Genomic DNA, 24,638 nt, shown 5'->3' with positions numbered 1-24,638 from the left:
CATGAGAAGAGAGCCACGCAAGGCAGAGTGCCATCTGACAACAAAGGCAGAGACTGGAGCTATGCAGCTGCAAGGAACCCCACAGGTTTCCAGCCCCCACCAAAGGCGAGGAAGGGGCAAGGGGGCCCCCCACTACAGGCTCCGGGAGCATAGGCTGCTGGCTTCTTGATTTGGGACATTTAAGCCCAGCACTGTTGTTCGGATGTTTTAAGCAGCCTAGGTTACGGTGCTTTGTTACGACAGCCCGAAGAAACTGACACGCTGCCCAGCCGGGGGAGACTTCCTGGTGATCCCCGCACACGTGCAGGAGACTGAGAGCTCCAAACGTACACGGAAAGGACTCCGCCAACCTCCCGCAACACAATGACCACCCCACCCAATAGTCCTTTTGGTCCCAAAGCGGATTTCATAACCAACCTCTACTTACGTCTTTAACATGCGTTGTTTTCATCTATTGCCCTGGCTGGTCAATAATCTACATCAGACAGAGTCGGGAGGAGGCACCCAGACATTCAAAGCCCATTTAGAGGGAAAACTTTTTTTGAGCCTTCGGAAGCGTGAACGCCTTAGAATTTCTCTGCATGGAGGGGAGCAGGGGCCCCCTCCCTCACGGAAGTGGAGCCGTCTGCTCTTAATAACTTCCTCGGGCACAACATGGACACAATGCTTATTTGCCGAATTTCCTGAAACAGCCAATGCTACGCTTATCATGTTCGTCATCGGTGACGGAGTCACACAGCCGTGAGGACTGGGCCCACTCAACATGGGGGAGGGGGCCTCTCACTGGTCCTGGCAACATGGCCAGAGCCTCGGTTCTGTGGGGCCAGGCTTCAGCCTTCTTAGGGCTCATCGGGGGCTTCTCACGTTCAGAGGGCTGGAGAAAACCATGTACCAGAAAACACACGCTTTCCAGCAGCTGGTCCAAACCAGCAGAAGCCTACAGGTCCCCTTGGCTCTTCACTCAGCCCCACGTGAAGCCCCTCCAGTCTGAGGTGACCAGGGGCAGGGAAGGTGGGACGGAAAGCACACCAGACAGATTACCTGCCACTGGTCACCTCGCCCCCTCCCTGCTGCCTCAGGACCCTACATGTCCTTCATGTCCCGAATGTCCCCTGTCCACCCCCAGGCAGCCCCCATCCTGCCAGCCTCAGAGGAGACGCGAGCCCCCCCATGCATGGTCCTGATGCTCTTCCTTCCCCCTGGACCAGGCTGCACTAATGACTCCCCACCTCTCTCTAGGGCAGGCGCCCTGCCAATCTCCAACCCAGAGTCACTGGGGAGCTTCCAAAATACAGATGCCTGGGCCCCACCCCAGGCTGGTGTGACGGTTGGGGTGCTGTTCCATGGTCTCCCGTGATTCTACCGCACAGGAGAAACTGGGAACCACTGTTCCAGGATCTGCTCTTGCTCCCCTTCCAGAAGGCTCCTGACCCGCTGTCCACCCTTGAGCTGCTATTTCATTTCTGTACTTGCTTCCCGCTTGAAAGTTATAGGAAAGTGGAAAGCACCAGCGCCCCTTTCTTCTTTATCCACTCTGTCTGCCCGCCACCCAGACAGTTCTTCTACAGCGGGTCTCTGAAAGGACACCGAACGTTTCTTTGGACGCATCCCTCATTCCAGGACAGGGGTGACATGAAAACCCCCTGCACTGTCTCGTCCACACACACTGAGGGTAACGCTGACCTTTCTGCCTCCTCAGCCGCTGGTCCCAGCTCAAACCATCTGTCAGACGCCCTCAAGGACAGGCTGACCTGCGTGTGTCCATCTGTCCTGCACATCTCAGGTGAGCCGTGGGTTACTCCCCGGTTCTCCTTCCTGCGGGAGCACTGGAATCACCTGGGAATGTTTGCAATCCTAATCCAGAGACGCAATGGTCTGTGTGGCCTGGGATGGGGGCCACTGAGAGCTCCCCGGGACCTCAAACCGCTAGTTCCATCCTATTATTTGCACATCTCAGCAGGGCCCTTCACTGCCTGATGGAGCTGCCATGAAAACCTGGGAACACAAAGTGCAGGCAGGAGTAAACCAACCCCCACAACCAGGGTATAGAAGCACCTTAAGTGTAACCTTTAGTGCACCTCAACGGATGAACGGGTGAAGAAGAGGTGGTATACACACCACGGGGTATGACTGAGCCCGAGAGAGAGAGAAATCCTGCCATCGGCAACAACGTGCATGGACCGTGAGGGCATCGTGCTAAGCCGAAGTAAGCCAGACAGAGGAAGGCAAATACTGTATGATCTCGCTTACATGTGGAATTTTAAAAAGCCGAACTCATAAAAACAAAGCAGACTGGTGGCTACCAGGGCCTGGGGACTGGGGACATGGGTGGGGAGATGCCGTTTAAGGGCACAAATCTGCAACCAGTAGGTAAGCACGTCCTGGAGAGCGCATCACAGTGACTACACCACAGGACTGTAGCATAAACTTCTAAGTTGCTAAGAGACCAGATCTTAACTGTCCCACCACAAAAAAATGACAATTGTGTGACGTGATAGAGGTGTTAGCTAACCTGCAGTGGTTATCGTATTGCAGTATATAAATGCATCAAATCAATACACTGTACAATTACACTTACACAGTGTTATATGTCAATTATAGCTCTATTTAGAAAAAGAATAAACCAGCCCACATTTAGCAGGCAACCACTTGTCGCTAGTAAAAGAACTAAATGCAAAACACGGAAGGCCCACACAACATCGCCAATCTAGGGTTCAACCTGGCAGCAGAAACGTTGGATAACAAACGAAGTCCCAGGAAAGGTCCAAACAGACCCACGACGCCACGGGCAGCTGATTCATGTGTGACCCTACCAAGAGCTTGCTTGCAGCTACCCACCAGGGCACGGGCTCAGGCCATATGGTCTATGGAAATGAGGCATTCAGAGGGCACGCACATTCGTGTTCACACACACACACACTCACATACCTGGAAGAACTCTGAATGGGGCAACCACTCCTTAAAGCTTAGAAGCTAATCCCTATTATTATAGTTAAATGTAGCAATCCATTGAGGTGTTTTAAAGAAATTTTTTTAACTCCTCAGCCCCTTTGAAATTTAGCAGCCCAGAAGCACTGAACTCACAAGTTACATGACAACCCTGAATAACCTAAGAGACCCTGTGACAGAGCAAACCACCCTCTCTCCCAACAGAAAAAAGTACAGCATCTCAAATCACCAAAGAGTTCTTTTGAGGGGAAAGCAAAAAGGTCAGAGAAAAACAATTTCAGAGAGCTTTATTAAAAATACTATAAATCAATACTGTATTCTATCTGTGGGGACAGAGCCAGGAGTGCAGTTTCCAGGCTCTCGGCCTCACATGGAAAGCTGCTCACTCAAGTAGTAAATGGCCATCAACTGTGATTGGATGGCCATCAGCTGTGGCTAGTTGGCCGTCAGCTGTAACCAGTGAGCCACTGGCCACTAATATAACTGCCGTGGCTACGCTAGCAGAAAATGGGGGCTAGCAAGAAGATGGTGGCTGAGCTAGTAGGAGCGGATTGCAGTTAGCACGGCGGATTGCAGCTAGCAAGTGAGGTTGGTTGGCAGAGAGAAGTGGGCAGCAGGTTGCAGATATTGTGGCTCCTGCTTCCTGTGTCTCCAACCCAGCCGCCAGCGAGAATATAGTGGTGTGACTCCCCTATCTATGGCTCCATGGGTGTTCCTTTTGGCCTCACCATGTCCTGCGTTCTTGTGTGGGGAGCGGGAGCTGAGACCCCCGCATGACACCCGGCATGACACTATCCTTTACAAGACTGTTACCAAATGTGTCTATGTGAACACAAGCCATCGCAGGCCCCGCCCCATGCTGTGGACGTTGTCACTATTGTCAACAGCTAACACACAGCACACATATAGCATGTGCCAGGGACTGCAACAAGCTCTCCCCACTCATTTCCTCTGTTTAAGCCTCAGTACTCTTTTGTCCCCAAGGCTCAGAGAGGTTATATAGCTGTGTAAGGTCACACAGCAAATGAGAGGGGAAGGAGCTGGGAGTCACATCCAGGGAAGTCGCCTCCTTACCCACTATGCTTAGACTGGCAGCCTGTGCTTCTAACCAACTCACGTTCCCAGCAGGGGACCAGAGCAGCAACAGGAGGCCCTCAAGCGAGCAGGCCACTCGCTGAATGAGGAATCCTTGACAGACTCCTTGGAGTAGGGTGGGCCCCACAGAGTCTGTGCCGGACAATCACGTCACCTGAGCTTTGTTCCCGCTCTAATTCTAACCACCACTCCCTAAGACAGGACAGTTTGCCCTTCCAGTGTGCTCTCGCACTGTCACTGCCGCAGGTCTCTCTTCTGAGAGAGCGAGATTCATTCCTTTAGTGGACAGCTGGTTGCTTAGACTCGGCAAGGTGCTGGTGGAGTGATAACTGCAGCCGTAAAACCTCCACAGGCCAGAGAACACCTCCCTGCCACAGCTACTCCATCTAGGACCTCGCAAACACGGAACGCAGCCAGGAACGGCAGGGGACAGGAGGTAATCACCAACATCAGACGAATAATTCACACCTTCTTCCTTCCTTTACACACATTTTAAGGAAGTATTTTCATCCTTACAATAATACAGCATTTAAGTGCTGTGTGTCTAAGAAAAATCCATTTGATGTTTTAAGACTCTATGAGAAATGCTTTCAAATTTCCTACAAATAATTGCTAGGGAGTCTATAAGAGTTGTTTGCAGGCTAACCAAGATGAGAAAAAAAAAAAAAAAACAGACCACATTTCCATTCCCCAAGTCCAAAAATACTCACTAAAAACCAACTCTTCAAATTTAAGGAAAAGCTTCATGTGAATTCGATACGTAGCTGACCCTTGAACAACACGGGTCTGACCTGCATGGATCCACTTTACATGCACGTTTTTTTCAGTAAGCCTACTGAAAAATTGGGAGAAGATGTGCGACAATTTGAAAAAACTTGCAGACAAACCTTACAATTTTCTTAACATTTTTCTTTTCTCTAGCTTACTTTATTGTAAGAATTCAGTATACAACACATGTAATGTACAAAAAATATGTGTTACTTGACTATGTTATCGGCGAGGCTTCCAGTCAACAGTAGGCTATTAGTTAAGTTTTTTGGGGGAGTCGAAAGTTATACATGGATGTTCAACTACACAGGGAGTCACTGCTCCTAACCCCCACGTTGTTCAAGGAGCAACTGCACGTTCAGGTGGCCGGAGTGAGTGAACAGCCTTGGCAAGGGTTTTAAGTGACCTCTCGGCTGACAGCACGTGAGTTAGCGTTATTCCCAGGAGAGACAACGTCATGACGGGAGTCCCACCAAAGGCAAGACTGCATTTGAGGACCAGACTCAATGTAACCTTTTTTGTTAAACCTTCTTGAGGATGTAGACTCGGCCCAGGTCTACCAACATCAGGAATACCCACAGATTATTATTTAGGAAGCCGAGGACAAGTCCTACTACCAGAGCACCACAGAGGGCCAAGTGGGCAAGAACCCTCTTCGAAGCGTTTGGAGACATGACAGGGCTTCCCCCCCGCAGCAGGTCAGGGCAAGTATCCCCCAACAGGCATGCCAACAGGGACTCAGAGCCCTCACCCTCTCACAGGCCCTACAAATCAGCTCTTCCATGGGCAAACTATCTCACAGATAAGCAACACAGGTCACTAAAATGAAATCTTGCCATGTGCGACAACATGGATGGACCCAGAGGGTAGTATGCTGACTGAAATAACAGACTGAGAAAGACAAATACCGTAAGATCTCACTTATATGATATATATATTTTTTGGATTATGTGTGAAATCCAAAAAAAAAAAAAAAAAAGAAAAAACAAAATAAAGGAACAAACAAAACAGAAACAAACTCATGGGTGCAGAGAACATTACAACGGTTGCCAGATGGGAGGGGTGCTGGGGGATGAGTGGAAAAGGGGAAGGGATTTAGTACAAATTGCCACTTATAAAAACAGTGACGGGGATATAAAGTACAGCATAGGGAATATAGTCAATGATACTGTAAAAACTATGTGTGGTGCCAGGTGGGTACTAGACTTACTGAGGCGTTCACTTCGTTAGTTATATAAATGTCTAACCACTGTGCTGTACACCTGAAACTAACACAATATTGAATGTGAACTGAAATTTTAAAAAATTTTAATTAAAAATAATACAGATCACCAAGGAACAGGTTCATGACATTTGTGTGCAAATTAATTTCCTCTGAGCAAATGATATTTTTATGTCTGTTTAAAAAACAAGCAGTCTCCCGTGACAGATGCATTCATCATCCAAACAATCGAACAGGCTTCCGGCCACCACTCTGCCCAGCGTCTGCCCCAGACAGCAAGCTCAGTGGGCCACACGGCGTCTCCAGAGCCCACAGCGCGCCCGGGGCCAGAGTTCAGATTCTGCAAACACAGCCCTACATTCCTGAACCTGCTCCTCCCCGACACTCCCTTCTAAGAGTAGACAAGATGAGCCGTTCAAGAAAAATTGCAGAAAATATCTCATTTTCCACATCGTGTACATCCAGACGTGAATGCTACCACCAATTTTTCCAGATTTATTAAACACCTGTGAGGTCAGGAACTTGAGGAAATATACAGACGTTCAAAAACAAGCTTCCTTCCAGAAGTTTTATTTCCACAAAGCATGGTAGATTCTAATCTATTAGAAAATCACTTATTTTAAAAATCCTTATTTCTGATCCAAAGAAAAGTCCTGCCTTTCCTTCCAGTGACACTCTGCAAAAAGCAACCCAGACCACAAGCCCTTGAGGTCAGAAATAAATCGTGTCTTTTTGCCGTAATAATAGTGTGAACCAGTTTGAAGTATAGCAGCTTTTAGGGTGTAGTGCTGTGACATAAAACCCGGAGGTTTACGGGTATCTAAACACACTGTTCAAAAACTGTCACCTTTCCCTAAGTCCAGAGTCAGACAGAGTAACCAGTATTTCAGGGTCATCCCCTAACTTCAGTGGAGCTCACAGCTCTCCTTTCATCCATCAGACATTTTAATTACTTGGCATTAATTGCATTAGTTAATTACAGGTAACAAACTTGAACTCCATCCTCTTCCCTTTAAGATCCTAGTGGGTTATAAGGCCTGGAGGGTAGGAATTCTCTACCACAAGCACCTCTGCTATGCACATATGGACTTTCCATAAATACTTGTGGAGTGTCACTGACTGCTCAGCTTTATAGCAAAAAAAAGACAAAATGCCAGGGCTCAGAGTGGCAAGTCAGACGACCACACTAATCTGTTTGCAAAATGACTATGTCAAATGGCCTGGGCAAATATATATGTACAGATTAAATGAGGCAAAGTGGACGAAAGCACGATACCAAGTACAACACGATGTGCAAAAATGCCATATTATTGTTGTAGTGCTAATAAGCAATAAATGCTTTTGGTTTTGTTTTTAATAGGAAGATTGGAAGGACAAGGCATTACAAGCTGGCTGTTCTTTCTTGGAGAAAACGAAGACTGATAAGTAGGAAAGACAGGCAAGGGCAACGGCAGACAATGGCAAAGTTTTGAAGTGGGCAGAGCCGGACAGCTTCCCTATCCAGTTCTTGGAAGACAGCTTCACTCTATTTCTGAGCAAGAGAAAATTATGTCCACAGCCCCTTTCACTTTTTCCTCCTCCTCCCCTTTCTCTCCAATCTCAGGTCGGAAGGACTCTTCCCCATTCCCTTGCTAGATGTGGCCAGCCTCAGGGACACAGGGGCTTGAGGGTTTATGCCTCAGAGGTATCTGGAAGTCTGGGCTAGAGCCACAGACTTGACAGCCAAGCTGGTAACAGGAAATCCTGGACTTGACCTGGCCCTGAGGAAGCAGATCCTGAAATGCCAGAAATTCTCAGCTCACGTCACACACCACTGAGGAGACGTGTTCACCACCTGCAGAAAGTAGACTTGAACTTGTAGAAAAGGAAGAACTGAAAGAAAAAAAAAAAAGGAAGAAAAAAATGGAAGGAAGGAAGGGAGGGGAAGGGAGGGAGGAAAAGAGGGAGGGAGATTGGTCTCTGCAGTCAGAAGACTGAGCAGAGTATGAAGGGGTGGGCAAAATGGGTGAAAGGGGTCAAAAGGTACAAACTTCCAATTACAAAATAAGTAAGTTCTGACAATGTAATGTACAGCATGGTAAATACAGTTAATAATGCTCTATTGTATATTTGCTAAGGTCGCTAAGAAAATAAATCTTAAAAGTAAATCTTTTCTTCTCATCACAAGAAAAAAGTGTTGGAACTGTGTACAATGATGAATGTTAACTAAACTTACTGTGGTGATCGTTTTGCAATATATATATAAATAGCAAATCATGTTATATACCTGACACTAATATCATATTATATATCAATTATATCTCAATAATAATAATAATGAAGACGAGATACAAACAGAATATTTTCGAATTGCTGATCTTCTAGAGCCACAAGGAACCATAGAGATGAGAGGGTCTGGCCTCCTCATTTGACAGGTGAGGAATTTGAGCCTGGAGGACGTTGCGTGAATGACTCAAGCAGGGGGCCCACAGAACCCGGAGTTAACTGCACGGGTGCGTGGAACCCAGCTCTCCAGTCCTGCATCACGCTCTTCCCACCGCTGCCGTTTCGCCCTTCAAAAGCTCAGGACCTCCACATAGCCTCACATACAACTTCCAAGTATTCTATGATAACAAATACGGAAGCACAGAGACTGTCAAGCACTCTCCCGGGTCCTTCAGATCCATTTTTTTCCCAGTTACTACAAAATCATAACAATCTGTATGAATCGGGTAGTATTAGCTCCATTGATAGAAAAGGAAACTCACATCAAGGTCATATAAGTAATAAAAACAAGATTTCTTTCCTTTTCGACCTCCTAATAGTCCTATTCTTTTCCCCTGCAACACTTAAAGAAATTAGATAACACGTAATTGAGAACTAAAGCCAAATTAACTTTAAGCATTCCATTGCATGTCATAGTTATGAAAAACAAACACATACAATCCAAAATGAACAACAGTAAACCTGAAAATGCCACCAGGTCAATTCTAATTCTTCTGTTTTTCCTAATGAGTTGCAACGTCCCTCTAAGCAAGCTTCAGTTCTCTTCAATTCTCCACGCAACCTTAACGGGAAGAAAAGCAAGGGTCTCAAGAGCCAGGCTGAGGATACTCAGAAAGCCGGAGACCAAGGGCTGGGGGCTAGAGCCCAGCAAACAGAGTGCAGTCCTAGCCGTACTGTCAAGTCCACAGAGGCGAGGAGAAACAAAAATCAGATGCAAACATCTAGAGTCTCCTCAAAAAGTTAAATACAGAATTGCTATATGATCCCACCAATTCCACTTCTGAGTATATGGGGTCTGACAATTAAGTTTGCGAACTCATCCTAGAAAAAGTGCTACCTCACTGCTGAATATCACTACAGTCACCTTCGAAGTCCTCCCCTTGGGAAGCTATGCATGGACACCAGCGCCTAGTCCACCCTTCAAAGCAATTTTGGAACTCTTTATCTGGAATGGCCATCAGAGCTGTCGTCATATTATCCTTGATGTCCTGAATGTCATCAGAATGTCTTCCTTTCAATATTCCTTTTATCTTTGGGTAAAGAAAGAAGTCACTGGGGGCCAGATCAGGTGAGGAGGGAGGGTGTTCCAATCCAGTTATTTGCTTACTAAAAACTCCCTCACAGGCAGTGCTGTGTGAGCTGGTGCATTGTCGTGATGCAAGAGCCATGAATTGTTGGCAAAAAGTTCATGCAGCCTTTTCAGCACTTTCAAATAGTCAACTTGGTTAACTGTTTGTCCGGTTGGTACAAATTCACAATGAATAATTCCTCTGACATCAAAAAAGGTGAGCGACATTGTTGCAACAAGTTCGCAAATTTGTCAGACCTCATATATCCAAAAGAACTGAAAGTAGAGACTTGAACAAATATTTGCACACCCGTGTTCACAGCTGCCAAAAAGTAGAAGCAACTCAGTATCCACGGGCGGGTGAATGGTAAGCAAAACGCAATCTATGCCTGCAATGGAAGGTTATTCAGCCTTAAAAAGGGGAAATTCTGACACGTGCTACGTCATGGATGAACCTTGAGTCCACTGTGCTAAATGAAATAAGTGGTCACAAAAAGACAAATACTTTACGATTCCACTTAGATAAGAGACTCAGTCAAAGTCATGAATACAGAACGTAGGACGGTGGTTGCCAGGGGCTGAAGGAGGGGAGTCAGTGGGCGATGGGCACGGTTTCACTTCGGGATGATGAGAGTCCTGGAGCCACAGGGCGGGGATGAACATACAACACTGGGGACGTATTTAATGTCACTTAACTGTAGACTTAAAAATGCTTAAAATGGTTTTATGTTATGTATATTTTACCACAATTTTTTTAAAAATCTGTTGCTTAAACCATTTTTATAAAACAAAACAAGGGTCTCAACAGACGCCGGGCCAGCACAAGAGGAGGGGTACGTGGCTGGAGGACCTCAGGTGGGTTGGGGGAAAGACAGGCCTGGGAACTCATGTTTCAGGAGTCGGTTTATCTTTCCAGAAAGGGCTAAACTCAGTCAAGGGAAAACAGTGAGAGCATCTCTGCCTGGGATCAGGCTCCTCATCTGTCTGTCAGCAAAGGAATATAAGCTGGTGGTCTCCAAACCCTGAGCTCCAACGTTCACCCTGCCGTGACCCCTCAGAGACGCGACAACCAGGAGTGCTGGCAGTGACACGGGGCCACCCGCATGACCAGGAGACTTGAACCCACAGCTGCTCAGTTATTTTTAAATAGGAAAATGATTCCACTTCATTCCAGTCACCTACAGAAGGCGGCTGAGCTGTCTCACAAAATGGAAAGGGCAGGGGAGGCTATGCCAACACTTCAGAGTATGGCAGCGCTGAGACCCCGATGGTGTCCATCCCCCGAGGCCCCAGGCCAAGCGCGCTCACAGGGACTCCACGTGACTTGACCCCTGATGAGGAAAAGTAATCAGAAAACTTCAAGGGGGCGAAAGCTACTTCAGTTCTCTTGGCCTCACCAAGAGATGTGGCTTGAAGGCCATTAACATCCTTGACTGAATATTTCCGTTTGTAAGGGCAAGGACTACAAACCCGACCCCCTCTAGTATAGTTAAAAACAACACAAAATGTTCTTAATGGAGCAAGTTTAAAATCAGGCCCAGGCTGATGTGTTTAAGGGGATCTGCACTGCACCCTTGAGAATTCCAATCCTAGATTAATTACTAGAGTAAGTAATTACTAGAGTAGAGTTGCTCTAAATTAATTACTAGGGTAGGTAATTACTAGAGTTGCTCTAAATTAATTACTAGAGTAAATTATTACTAGAGCTGCTCTAGATTAATTGCTAGGGTAGGTAGGGTAAGTTCCATGAGGGCAGACTTCGTTTTGTTCCCTGACTGGAAAAGAGAGACGCGCTCAGAGGCACATAGTAAATACCTGTTGAATGAACTTCTTTTCCAAGATAGCCATTGTCTTAAAACTCAGCTGTTTATTGACTACAATCAAGGCGAACCTAACATGTAACATATACACATGATATTAAAAAGCCCTACGTCGAACTCGCTGATAGCTTGGGGAGGTGGGGAAAACCTACATGCACCCCCTGTTCTGATACCGATGGCGACTGGGACCCCAAGAAAGCTCAACACTTTAAAAAACCAGGTTACAAAATGGTTGTTTCAACGAGAAAAGCAGAGGGTGGTTAGTTCAAACTCATAAAAGTTATTTTTCCTGCAAAAATTTCCTAAATAAAGTGTTTTTAAAAAAAGAGTTCTAAGTATATTTTGTATTTTGTTATTTCAGGCTAAAAATACCTCTACGAAAGTGGACAAGGGCTTCCAGGATCACACTTAAACTTACTTATCTAACTTTTTATGTGGAAGTAACTTGAAGCTTAAAAAAAAGCTTCAAGAATTAAAATAGGACCAAGAACACTCCTGTCATTTGCTCCCTTTCTTCCCTCTCTTTCGTTTGATGTGATATATTATCTATGATATGACATAATTACACACTTGTTTTCTGAATCATTTCAAAGGAGGTCTATTTCCATGAATAGGGATATTCTCTTACACAACAATAGCAGTTATCAGCTTCACTACATTTAACATGCATGGGACTTTATCTACCATTTGTATTCCAGTTTGTCATTTGACTCAATAATGAACGGCCTTAACAGCATCTTTCTTCCTCCAGGACAGGACCCATTCCAGGGCTGAGTGTTACACTTAGTGATCACGTCTCCTTAGTTTCCTTTAATTAATCCACAGCCTGTCTTTTGTCTTTTATGACTGCCATTTTGAAGACAAAAGTCCCCATCCCCCCTTTTTAGTTTTTGACAGCTTTGATCAACCAAGTTACTTTTAGTTTGTAATAATATTCTTACATCTGAAATACTATTATTTTTTTCAAATTTAGGTTTTCCTATCAATTTTTAACAACTTGCTCCATTCTTAAAACGTACACCTCTCTAACATAAGTAATGGGAAAACTGTCTAACTCACATAATTCTGATTCTAAATAAGACTTTTCAGGAATGCATACAGCAGTATACATATAACATATTATAGCACGTGTTTCCAAAGCTTCTGGGATTATGATCTCTTTCTGAGGGAGCAGCCATTCAAGTCTCTCTCTAAGATTAGCTCCTCCTCCTTTCCTCCCTCTCCTCCCCACCTTCTAATGATCTTTCTGGTATAAATGGATGCTCACCTATGGGGATTCTGGTCTTGAATCTTAGAAAGATTTTAGGCACCATCAGCACAATGAGATCTCTGGTCTTGTCTATAGACAGAACTTAATACGTCTCCTATTATATGATTCTAGCTTAACTTTTAGTTATTGATTTAAAATACTCAAATCTGGTTTTCCAGGTGATACAGGAAATTAAAATCAAACAAGGAAAGCAGCTTTTACAGTGGGATACACATCCTACCAAGGAAAATCTTCCAGTTTCACAAGAGGCTCTCCAGCCCCTTTTCTCCTCCAATCTACATGTTTTAGTTGAATAAATGAAGACAAGCAAAAGGCTGAAAGCCAAACCACCCACTTCGCACAGACCTTCCACTGCAAGCCGTCTGAGCCACGCGTCTCAGAACCGCAGCGCTAGGAAACACCACCATCCAGCTCACCTACCAGAGTCCCAGATTCCCACACCCGAGCGTAGTGCGATCACCATTGGCTCACCCAGCTGCGAAGCGGTTCACATACGGGTACTTTGCCCCAACCAGCAGGTGGTGGTTCGCAGGGCGTGCACCTCACGTTTAGCTTGTCCATTCAACAATGTGCACTGTCCAAAACACAGGGGGAAAATACAGGGCCCGCCCACTGCTCGCGGCTGTGAGCTCACGGGGGCTGGACTCCCCCAGCCCCATAGAGGCCCCCACTTCCCAGGACAAGACAGGTCACCCTGCTGATTGCAAGGGTAGTTTTTATCTCAAGCAATTTTTGTCCTTCACGTTGATTTTGGAACCTAATCCCCACATTAAGAAGTAGCTCCACTGTATTGGGAATAAACAGTGTCCACTTCAAGACCTCAATGAGTGTCCAAACTTTCCTTCACCTAAAATGTCTAAGGGAAGCTACGAGTTAAAACAAAAACACACAGGTGCATACACACACACACACACACACACACACACACACACACACACAGTTTTGGGACACTGAGTTTACTAAAATCTAGTCTCTGCAGCCAAAACTTTGCTGTGATTGAATCCTTGATAAAGGAAGATCATGAGCTATGTAGTCTGAAAGCAATCTTAATGCCTTGCTTCCGTTTTACAAATTATTTATAATTATAACAGCAACGTAACAGAAGCTCAGAATCTATTTCACTTTCCTACACTCCCAGGTGCAATATCCAAATCTCTCTCTGAGGTTGAACTCTGCTGTTTCTGCCTTTTAAAAGTGTTTCTGTCGTACAAATACTGCTTCTCAGGTGAAGTTCCTTCCAAACTTTCCACCACTATGTAGGCCAATCCCATTTTAAGAATGCTACTACATTTCCTTAGGAAAACATCACTACATCCCAAACTGTGCCACAGATCTATTTACAATCCTGTTAAAAGAACTCAGTAATTCAGGACAGTCCAACTTCCTGGTCAACCTTTATAATTTACTGACATGAGATTTAATCTGTGTTTCCTTTCTAGAAATAAATTCTATTTTTTTGAATCCTAATAACATTATTCCTAACAAAAGACTATTTACATGTATGAAGCTGAGAAATGAAGTCTGATCAAAACACTTAGTGAAGCCAGATCAGATTCCCACCAGCCGTTACCCCACACAAGACTGTACAAGGGGCACCCCCCACACAGGCACCTCAACGTGGCACCAGGTGACACCAAGTGCCAAGCAAGTAACATTATCCAATGTTTAAGTTGTATGGTCTCCTCAAAGTATTTCTTTTGTCAGACGAAACAATCACCGTCCAGTGCTAAGCCAATCCTTGGGTTCCATCTAAATTAGTTCATTCTTTTGGTGGCCAGTTCCAGTTCTTTGAAGCCATTCTCTTTTTTAGCACTGAGTATTTAACCTCATTTCCAAAATCAAAATTCCTTGGGAAATGGCTCCTGAGGTCCCCCTCACCTGGATGCCTCACCTACTTCCTTGACCTATTCAAATCCTACCATTGCCCATCTCAAGGCCGAGCAGCTCTTCCCCAAGTGCACAGCACCTGTGGATCCAGCATTCATCAGATACTCTATTTGCTAACAAACAATAATTTTGCAAAATAACAAAACACACACACAAACCAAAACAAAAAACAAAACAAAAACAAAAACCAAATCCCCCCTTGACATCACATGACATCCCTGCTTCCTCACCACCCATCCACTCCTACGTCACATCCACCTGCATCCAAATGTCTCACCTTCGTCATCAATGTCTTACAAGCCTTTTCCAAACTACACTGCAGATTGATCCCTCTTCTCTCCCTCCTTCTTGAATACACTTTTTTCTTGGCTTCTGGCAAAATACATTCTGATTTCCTCCTCGTTCAGTTTCCTCCTCTACAGGCCTTACTAGACAGTTCACCAAACTTAACTTCTCCAAAATGGCTCTCCGCAGCCCAGGGCTTTTGCACATGCTGTTTGCTCTGCTCAGAAGGCTCTCTCCCCCACTATCACCAGTGACCCCTACCCCACACACCCAGCAGGCCTCAGCTGAGATCACAGGTCCTCAAAAAATGCTGACACTCCATCCTAAATGAGTCTCCCTATTATTCCCTCTCACACTCCCTGCACTTACCACCATTTGCAATTCTGTATTTTGTGGTTTAAAATCACCCCACTACTAGCACCTCCCTCCACCTCTCTACGCTGTAAGCTTCATGAGAACACAGGGCCTGGCACTGTTGAATGAAATTTTCTCTTGGCTTTTTCTTCGTCTTTGAATACAAATAATGAAATGGATTTTGCCAACATAACTGGGAAATATTATAGTTCGAAGTATAAACGTTTCCACAAAGCAAAAACTGTTTTGTGCTATTATCATGATTATTGTTTTGTAGGTTAAGACACTGAGGCCCGAGAAGCAATGGACTAGAGTCACAGGACCACAACTCCAAGACTAGCGGAGAGACAAAAATCATCAACCTATAGCTCTAAACGGATTTTCTCTCGAGAAGAAGAAGAAGAAAAGAAAAAGATCCAGAATAGATATCTTTTAATGTCAAATAAAAGTACCTGACTGGATTAGATGCATTTCTGAAAATAGCTTTTATGCCTCTGTGAAAGTGACACACCCCACACATGCTAGACATTTTCACCGCTAAATATAGTTTATTGAAAGGACAAACATCTGAAGCAACGCCTAGACCAGGAGCAACCATGGTCCACGAAGCAATAATGAGACATTGCTTCATTGCCTCTCCTGGTCCCCTTCTACCCACACAGAGGCGGTAACCAGATAAAAGGCCAACCTCTCCCAAATTTCAGATACCACGTATTTTTTATCAAAGTGACATGTGCGTGTAAAGAGGCATACAAAGCTACAAGGCTCCTGAGAAACCCAACAGTCCCTTGCCTTCTCCCTACTCCCACTGCCTCGCTCCCCAAGGACAACCACTTCCAACTCCTAACTGATTCTTTTGCATTTCGCTTCTCCAAAGAACATGTTTATCTTACTACTTCCTGGCTTTTTAGGTTAGGCACTCACTGTCAATTTCAGAAGGGGAGAATTTAACTCCCTTTCACTGCCCAACACCACCACCTACCACTCACACCTCACTTAGGCAACAGCTTTGGTTAGATCACTCGTCAATATCTACATTCCTATACGTCTGTAAACATTCTGGAGTGGTGAGCTTTGTAGGAAAACTATGGAACCTTCCTTAATCTACACAACGTTTTTACTTCCCCTGGAATAAACAACTGTCCTGGAATTTGGGGGTTTATTAAGCTTTCAATGTATGAATAATTTACCCACAGACTCTCCCTGATGTGCCAGCATGTCGAGGTGCCCAATCAATTTCTCTTCTCCTAGGAGCTGTCCAATCTGGACAGGTCCCTCAGCTGTCATCTCAGGACCTCCCTTCACCAACATCCTGGAGACTCCCTTCTAAGGATTTCTTCTTAAACAAGTCACAAAAATACACCAACTGGTAGGAGAAAGATTGGTACATTTGACTGCATGAAAATTAGAATGTTGGTTCTTCAGAAGACCCCTCATAAGAATAAAAAGCCAAGTCATACAGAGAATTTTTAATACATAAAATTGAGAAAGAATATAGAACAGATACATGTGTGCATGCGCGTGCACACACACACACACACACTCACCTCCTAAAATAAGAAAAAGACACCCCACAGGAAAAAGTGGGCAAACGACACAAACATTTCTCAAAAGGCAAGACAAAAATAAACACATAAATAGATTCTCATCCCTATGAGTTATAAAGGAAAATCACATCTCAGTGGTGCTGAGATACTATTTGAATACCAACCAGACTGAAAAATAACATCTCTGACAATACCAAGTATAGGTGAGGACGTGTCACTGTGGAATTTTCACACACCGCTGCCAGACTGTAAACTGGCACAATCGCTTTGGGAAGCAATCTGGATGGAGAAAAGTGAAAATGCACATCCCTATGACCCAGTGTTGGGGCTGTTCACAAACATCCCTGCTCTCCTCTCCCTCCAGGCACATAGTAGGATGGCATGTCCCCATGTCTTTGAGGTTACACAGAGACCTGTGACACGCTTTGGCCAGTGTAATGTGAATAGAAGGAATAGGTGTCACTGCCAGGTGGAAGTTCCAAGGGCCAGCATGAGATTCATCAAACTGCTGTCCCCGTACCATGGTGACCACGGAGGCATTAGGAATGGAGCCACCATCAGGCCATCTTGGAGTGCCGACAATGAGAAGAGACCCCTGCAGACCCACACTGGATATACAGCATGAGGGAGAAATAAACGGAGTCCCCTGAGATGTTTGTCACTGCAGCACCACCTAGCTCATCTCAGCCGCTATGCCCAACAAGCTCACGCACAGGAATACTCTCTCGAGACGCTTTTACACGTGTGAACATTAGACAAGAATGCTCATAGCAGCATGGCTGGTAATAGCAAAAGAACAAATAGAAACCCAAATCTCCACTAACAGGAGAATGAGTAAATAGATACAGCAGGTGCTTAAATAACATCATTTTGTTCCACGTCATTTTGTTATAATGTTGATAAGAAAAAGAACTGCTTCTTGGCAAGGTCACTGTAAGTGTGGAGTTTGCACATACTCCCCACGTCTGTGTGGGTCTTCTCCGGGGACTCCCACATCCCAGAGCTGTGTACATGAGACTGGCTTGTTTACACGGTCCCCGTCTGAGTGAGTCTAGGTGTGTGGGGGTGGCCCTGGGATGGAAGGGCATTCTGTTCAGGGTCCCCATAGCACCCTGAGCGGCCATGAGACCCTCCCGCCATCTATGATGCTGAATCAGTGGGTTGGAAAAAAAACGATCTTACTTTTTTTTAATCATCTTTCTTCAACATATATCGAGTTCACATTTGTTTCAGTGTTTAATGTTAGAAGTATACGGGAGGATGTGCACAGGTTATACGCAAATAGTACATCATTTTATGTAAGGGACTTTGGTATGGGGGGGTTGGGGAACCAATCCCCCGCAGATACTGAGGGATGACTACATATACATACGGTACCAAAAAAATGTATACTTTTAAGAAAGGAAAAAATGGTATTAAAATTGTAATACTCAATATATACCGATAACAAAAGATGAATACAAGTCATGTGTATACATTTTGTTTTTGGCACCCCTGGTATAAATACGCACATAAGTATATGTAAAACATAACTTCAAGGTGATAAAAAAACAAGCTTCAAAAAAATACATAAAGTATGATTCGCTTTATAAAGTTATAAAAACATACAAAAGTAAACAATGCATTGATTAGGGATACATGTAAATATGTTAGAACTACAAATAAAAGCAAGGTAGTATTAACATATAATTCAGGATAGCAGTGACCACAAGGGAGGAAGGAAAATGTACTCAGGAAAACACACAAGAGGTCTCTCAGGCACTGGAAATATGCTAGTTTTTGTAACAGGCGATGTTCATTTTATTACTTGTTTACACTTACATTACATACCCCTATGCACATGAAAGAGTTCATATTTAAACACTTCGGGCAAACTGCTGTCCCATTTATTATTGTTGAACATCCACTCTCTATTAGTAACTATATATTTATTCAGAATAAAACCAATCACAAAATATAGTACCTTTTCCTAAGGAGATCTTATTAGGGGCTGTTTATTTTGTTGTTGATTTTTCCTTTTTTTTTTTTTTAAGTAAAAAAAAAAAAGCAGACAAATAAAATCTGGTGCAACAGACCCACCAAATGTTCAAGAATATTAATGACTCTGACTCACAGAGCTGTGTGAGCCTGCTGGTGATGTATTGGGGACATCCTTCCTGGTCTGTATAGGCTCCTAAGGGGCGCCTCTAATAGCTGGGCTGCTGCAGCTGACAATCGCCCACTAGTCCTTACAAGTACGCAGGGCAGGCGTGAGAAACAGCCTAACAGCACTCTATTACTTGTTCCAGTTTTCTGCATAATTTCCATTTCCAGGACGAGGCAAAGCATTTCTCAGCCTCCAAGGTTCACGATTGTCAGTTCTACTTGGACATCCATGTGGTCACTAAGTATTTATCAAGAGTGCTCCGGTGACAGAAGCTGTTCCAGGGCTGCAGGCACAGTGGTGAGGGACGCAATCCTGGGACCTCCCTTCTGGGGCTCACGTGCTGGTGTGCTTGAAACAGATAAAGCCACAAAGAGTGACAAACAGTGGTAAGCGCTGTAAAGGAAAGGAGAGGGCAGCAGGAAAGGACCGGGGGAGGTGAGGACACCCTAGGCAGAGGGGACAGCCGGTGCCTGGCACGCTGGAGGGCCCCCATGCTGAAGAGCAGAGGTGAAGGAGAAGCAGCCTGAGAGGTGGTGAGGGACAAAGGAGCCGTTAAAGTCTGTGCAGGGCTGCTTTCAGTACAGTTGATTTCAAGGTTTAAAAATAAAGGGAAAATCTGGGCTGAAAATCTTATCAGACTTACTACTTGCATTTTAAATAATCTCCTTTATCCAATGCCGCCAGGATGTGGAGTCAAGACCATAAAATCCTATCGCTTCACAGTTAGTAAACGGTTTCTTTAAAAGCCACAAGCCTCTCAGTTATTTTCAGCTCCTAGAGTCCCAATTGGGTTTAAATGGCTAAGCCTCCACTACTCACCATCTACACATTTGTACCTCATGTTATTTCCTGAAGTGACACAGTCCGTGCCCTGTCTGATTATCTAGCAAACACACTGCCCTTATTATACTCTCATTAAATGCAATTGTTGGAAACCTCGAAGCTTTCACTAACGGCTTATCAGTCCTTCAAAATGTTATCAGTTATTTTACTTATATAAATCTCCCTATTTATGCTCCTGAAATGCAAGTGCCTCCTTTATTTATGGTTTCTTCCATACTGTGCTTTTGGAAAACAAGACCAAAGCATGTGAGACTCTTATGCGAATATCTGGAAGGTCTACACAGTGCAAAGTCTACCCTGTTGAACTGAAGATTTTTATTGTTGGTGGAGACAAAATCCACCAACAAATTCAGCTACCTGAGCAGGACTCTGGCCAACGTGAGGTGGACTAGCCAAAAAAAGCAACACCCATGCTGGGCTCTACCCGTTTCCAACCATTGGACAGAGTCCTTCTGACCCTACATGAATCCCTCGTGTCAGTTTCCCCTGCCCCAGTCTTTGGGACACTGTTCCAAAGGTAGTAGATAGATGATCTACTCTGGGCACGGCCACTCACATTCAATGCATGGAACACCAAGGTGAATGAAGTTCCCTTTCTTTACTAGGATTTAACATGGTCAAAGAAGCCCCGTTATCAAACCCTGCAAAATGCCTTTCCTTGAGGCAAGACTTTAGCACAAATTGCTATTTAAATATTCAATTTTCTAATTATACGTACCAAACACTGCCCTTTCTAATACAGAAATGAACGGTTTTTATATCCTTCACAAAAATACAAACTTCTTCACAACACTTTTGTTCAAAGAAGCCCTCGTTATTCAATTTTTTAACTTTTTCTTTGTTTCAAACCTACTAGGTGGTAAACATAACTAAGTCCTTGATGTATGTTATTTAATTCTAGTCCTTATTTTAACTGGAACCCTTGTGCATTGCTGCTGGAAACATAAAACGGTACAGCCAGAAGGAAAACAGTTTTGGGGCCCTCAAAGTAATTAAGCTCCATTATTGCCCGTGTCTTCAGGCAGAGTTATAACTAAGGCTCAAAGAAATGGAAGAAACTAGCCCAAGACCTCTCAGCCCAGATCTGTAACCAACCAACTGATTTTGACTCCAAAGCCTGTACTTTGTACTACGCCATACGTCCTCCCTTCGCCCTAACTGTTAAAAAATCGGTTAGCCCATCAAATGCAATGACAGCAACAGGGACTGAAGGCAAGCATTCTGGAAAGCAGAAAACATCAATATTTTATTCAAATTACAGCTTTTAAACTGCCAGCCCATTTGGGAAAAGAACTGCAAGAGTATACAGAAATGTACATAATAAAACACCGGGAAACAAATATCATCCTTCAGAAGGGTACATCTAGGTGGTGATATTCGATCTTTGAAGTTTATGCTGCTCATTTGGAGCGCTGCAGAGAACGCTGGGGGAGAGGGCAGTGCTGCAGTGTGTTCTGTCCATGGCCTCCCAAATGCTAACTTCTCCCCCTCTTTGTTCTCCAGACCTGACTGAACTTTTCTAAGAAATATTCCCACAGTCTGGAGGCGGCATCCAAGCGAATACAGTGTAACTTTACTTCCTCCCTTCCAGGGCAGCAAAATCACTTGGGGGCGGGGGGAGGCTTTGGAGACAAGGTATATATAATACTGTCATCAGTCACACCACCTTCTAACTGGAGGAAAAGTGTCTGCCTCCCACTACTGCCCCTGAGCCCAGGATTCCTTCCTCCAGACAGGTCCCAAGGGGTGGGTGGTCACTGAAGCCACCTGAGAAGTGGGTGCCATGATCCTTCCCCCTCAAAGGAAAAGTTCTAGAAAAAGACGGGCGGTGGAGGAGGTCTGTTTCCCACCCACTCCCTCCAGCCTTCCACAGCAGTCAGACTGCCAGGTAAACAGGAAGCCGGGAAGAGAGAGGGGATGCTCGGAATCCATGTAATGAGCTCAGCCTCAGTCCGAAAAGCTGGGCCTCCACTCCCACTCGACTTTTAAGAAAAAAGTGGACTCCATCATTCACGCACTTATTCATTTATCTGCTCATCCTACAAATGTTTGCTGAGCACATACTATAGGGGAGGCACCATGCTAAGTAAAATACCTGCCCTCATAGAACAGACAATTTAGTAGGGAGAAACAATGAATGAAATAAAGAAGTGTACTGTATATTAAAAAGTGACAAAGAGTTATGGAAAAAAATACACTGGAGATGTGTACAGGGAGTGTGTGTGTGTGTGTGTGTGTGTAAGTAGGAGGATGAATTAGAATCCTCAGTGAAACGAAACCTTATATTTCTGAGGGTGGGCAACTTTTAAACATTTCAGAGTACTTTACCTGCCAATGGAGACCTCCTATGTTTAAGTTCCTACTACCTAATTACAGATTCAGTATCGCAGTAAAAGAAAGGAGATACTTCTTCATAACTGCTCCCTTACATTTGATTTCCTACCTTTCTTAACCATCTCTACTCGCTTCTCTCCAAAGAAAAGCCTAGAACTGGTGAGAATAAACATCATGTTAGTGTCCATTATTTTCATAAACTGGTAAGTTTTACACCTTTAAAATACATGGCTGAAAATCTGCCAAATTAGAATTCTCCGTTTTCACAGAACTGCTACCCACATGGAGCTGCCCTGTGTCACATCAGTGTTGATTTTATAACATTCGGAAGTGGCCCCATTACAAGCAGCCCGTTGGTGGATGTGGTAACTCAGGTTGCTTAATCCGCACTGCCATGTTATTTGCATGCTAGCTAAATGCCCGAAGGAAAAATGTCCAACTGCCTAGGAGATGTCATCCTTTCACAGTCAACAGAGGGCTCTAAGTAAACTGTCACCACCAAGTGAGGCCAAAGTCACAGGTACAATGACAACATGAGACCCGCTTGATTTGGGAATGCAACCGGACAGTCACAGATACTCTGGACAATGGGACCAGGCTCTTGGGAGGGAAGCTGGCCTGAATCTCCATCAGGCACAAGAGTGTCCCCCAGTCATTGCGGGACTGAAAGTCCTTCTGTTTCTCCATTTACAAATCTTCAAGCCCTGTCCACACCCTCTCAGAAAGGAGACCGTTTATAGGCCAGGCACTGTGCTTACAGCACCAAAAATTATGATACACTGTCCTCAAAGGAGGGGGTGGAACAGCGATGAGCCCAGGGACCCGCGCCAGGCCCCTTGATAGCTCTCGCCGGCCTTGGTCTCCTCCTCTGTATAAGGAGTTATGTGATGGGAAGAAGACCTAAGATTCAGACTCCAAAAATCTGAAAATTCCAGAAGTGCCCTAGAATTAATTGTTCCCCTATTGGCCCCTTTAAAGAGGTGTCCCAACTAATGCAAGCTGGCCTCAATTTTTCCAAATGCTTGATTTTCAATGACGTTTGGATAACTTTTAGAAAAAGTGCTTTGTTTTCCATAAATTTTACAAGGCTGAGTTTTTTCCTCCTATCATTCCTTGGAACAAACTGATGGGGGGTAGGGAACTGACCTGTTCAATCTTGCTACTAAAATCATGAGCTTGGGATTCGCACTGCCTCGGCTTCTCGGCGTCTCCTCCTGGCGTGGAGACTGTCCCCGGCCCTCTCTGCCCCATTCTCGGAATGCCAGGGCCTCCCGAGCTGCGCCCCGCCGTGGACTGGCCATGTGTCCCCAGCCGCGACACCACCTGGAGCCTCCGGAGCGTCCAGGTGGCCAAGTCGGGGAGGGCCGGGGCGCACCCCGCTGCCACCTGGCATCGCACCACGGCCCGCGCTCCTGCAGGGGAGACCCTCGCTCCCTTGGGTCACGCTCCAAACCGCGTTTCTCCTTCGATTCCTGAGCCAAATCTGGTCGCCAGACGGTCACTGGGCCAAGCAGCGAAGGCACCTGCCTGGCCCGGAAAAATGCACGATCCCGCAAGTCCCTCTGCCACAACCTCGACGGAGGCTTGCAAGAGCAATGCAGAAGAAAGGAAAGCAAGCCCGAGGCAGGGCCGTCCCGGCCCGGCGTCTCCCGAGAAATGGCCACCTGCGATGCGGCCCCACCAGCCAGGCGGGAAGCGAGGTCCGGGACCCCACTGCTGCGCCCGCCCGCCCAGGCGCTCCCCTTACCCGTGAGGCGGCCGCCCCCCTCGCCGTGCCCGCGCCGCCGCTGCAGGATGAAGTAGCAGCTGCTCTTCTGAGTCACCCACAGCTTCAGGGCGTTCTTCAGCAGCACCTCCTCGGGCTTGAGCCACATCGCAGCGGTCCGGCCGCGCCCGCGGGCTCCGGCTCACATCGCCCCGGCCGCCGGCCGCTCCGGGCCGAGCCCGCTCGGGAGGAGGCAGCGGCGGGGACCGCAGCTAGCCGGTGCCGGCGCTCAGAGCGTCCCGGGAGCGCGGCGGGCGCAGCTCGCCCCGCGCAGCCCGCGAGCTGGCCCCGCCCACAGACCCGCCCAAGTCCCGCCCACGGACCCCGGGCCCCGCCCACGCCACCCCCACCCCCCGCGCCTGCTCCCGCGGCGCCTCCCGGGTTTCCGAGTCCCGGCCGCTCCAGCCCACAGTTCCGGAGTGGGGAGAGGAAGTATAATCCCTGCTGCCAGGTTCCCCTCCGCTCCCCGCCGCGCTCGTGGTGGGCGCCGCGACCCTTGTCCCTTCCCCCGCGCCTCCTGGGAGGCGGCTCGGGATGGTACCTCATCCTGAGCCGAGGCGTAGAGAGGGAAAAAGACCTCTCTTGTTCCCACGGCTGCAGGTTGCCCGATCTGGGGCATTTATCTTTGGGGGGACAGAATGCACGCCAGAAAACCCAGGTGTGTGTGGACTAACACAGCACTTAAAGTAACAAGAAACATTTTTACAAATAACCCAAAAATAGCATTAAAAATTAAAAACAATTATTTTCCGATTTTTAAAAAATGCTTAGCACACGTTTTTTGACGCTCTGGCAAGGGT

General features: G+C 45.8%; 1 protein-coding gene across 4 annotated transcripts in view; it reads right to left on the bottom strand.

Annotated features, from left to right (window-relative positions):
* TBC1D8 (TBC1 domain family member 8) overlaps positions 1-24,124 on the bottom strand; it is a 99,883-nt gene extending 75,759 nt beyond the window's left edge. For 2 of the 4 annotated variants that reach the window (XM_033124298.1, XM_033124299.1), the window contains exon 1: positions 23,821-24,124. In XM_033124298.1, coding sequence (XP_032980189.1) covers positions 23,821-23,947 — 127 coding nt within the window. In that variant the 5' untranslated portion in view covers positions 23,948-24,124. Of the gene's footprint in view, positions 1-19,029; positions 19,245-23,219; positions 23,628-23,820 lie in introns of those variants that run through there. The other 2 variants (XM_033124300.1, XM_033124301.1) reach the window with 2 other exon arrangements.
* Between the last annotated feature and the right edge of the window lie 514 nt (positions 24,125-24,638).

Source organism: Rhinolophus ferrumequinum, chromosome 13 (assembly GCF_004115265.2).
Source record: "Rhinolophus ferrumequinum isolate MPI-CBG mRhiFer1 chromosome 13, mRhiFer1_v1.p, whole genome shotgun sequence".
NCBI lineage: Eukaryota > Metazoa > Chordata > Mammalia > Chiroptera > Rhinolophidae > Rhinolophus > Rhinolophus ferrumequinum.
Note: the sequence above shows the minus strand (reverse complement) of the source record. Positions and strands in the feature narration are given on the sequence as shown.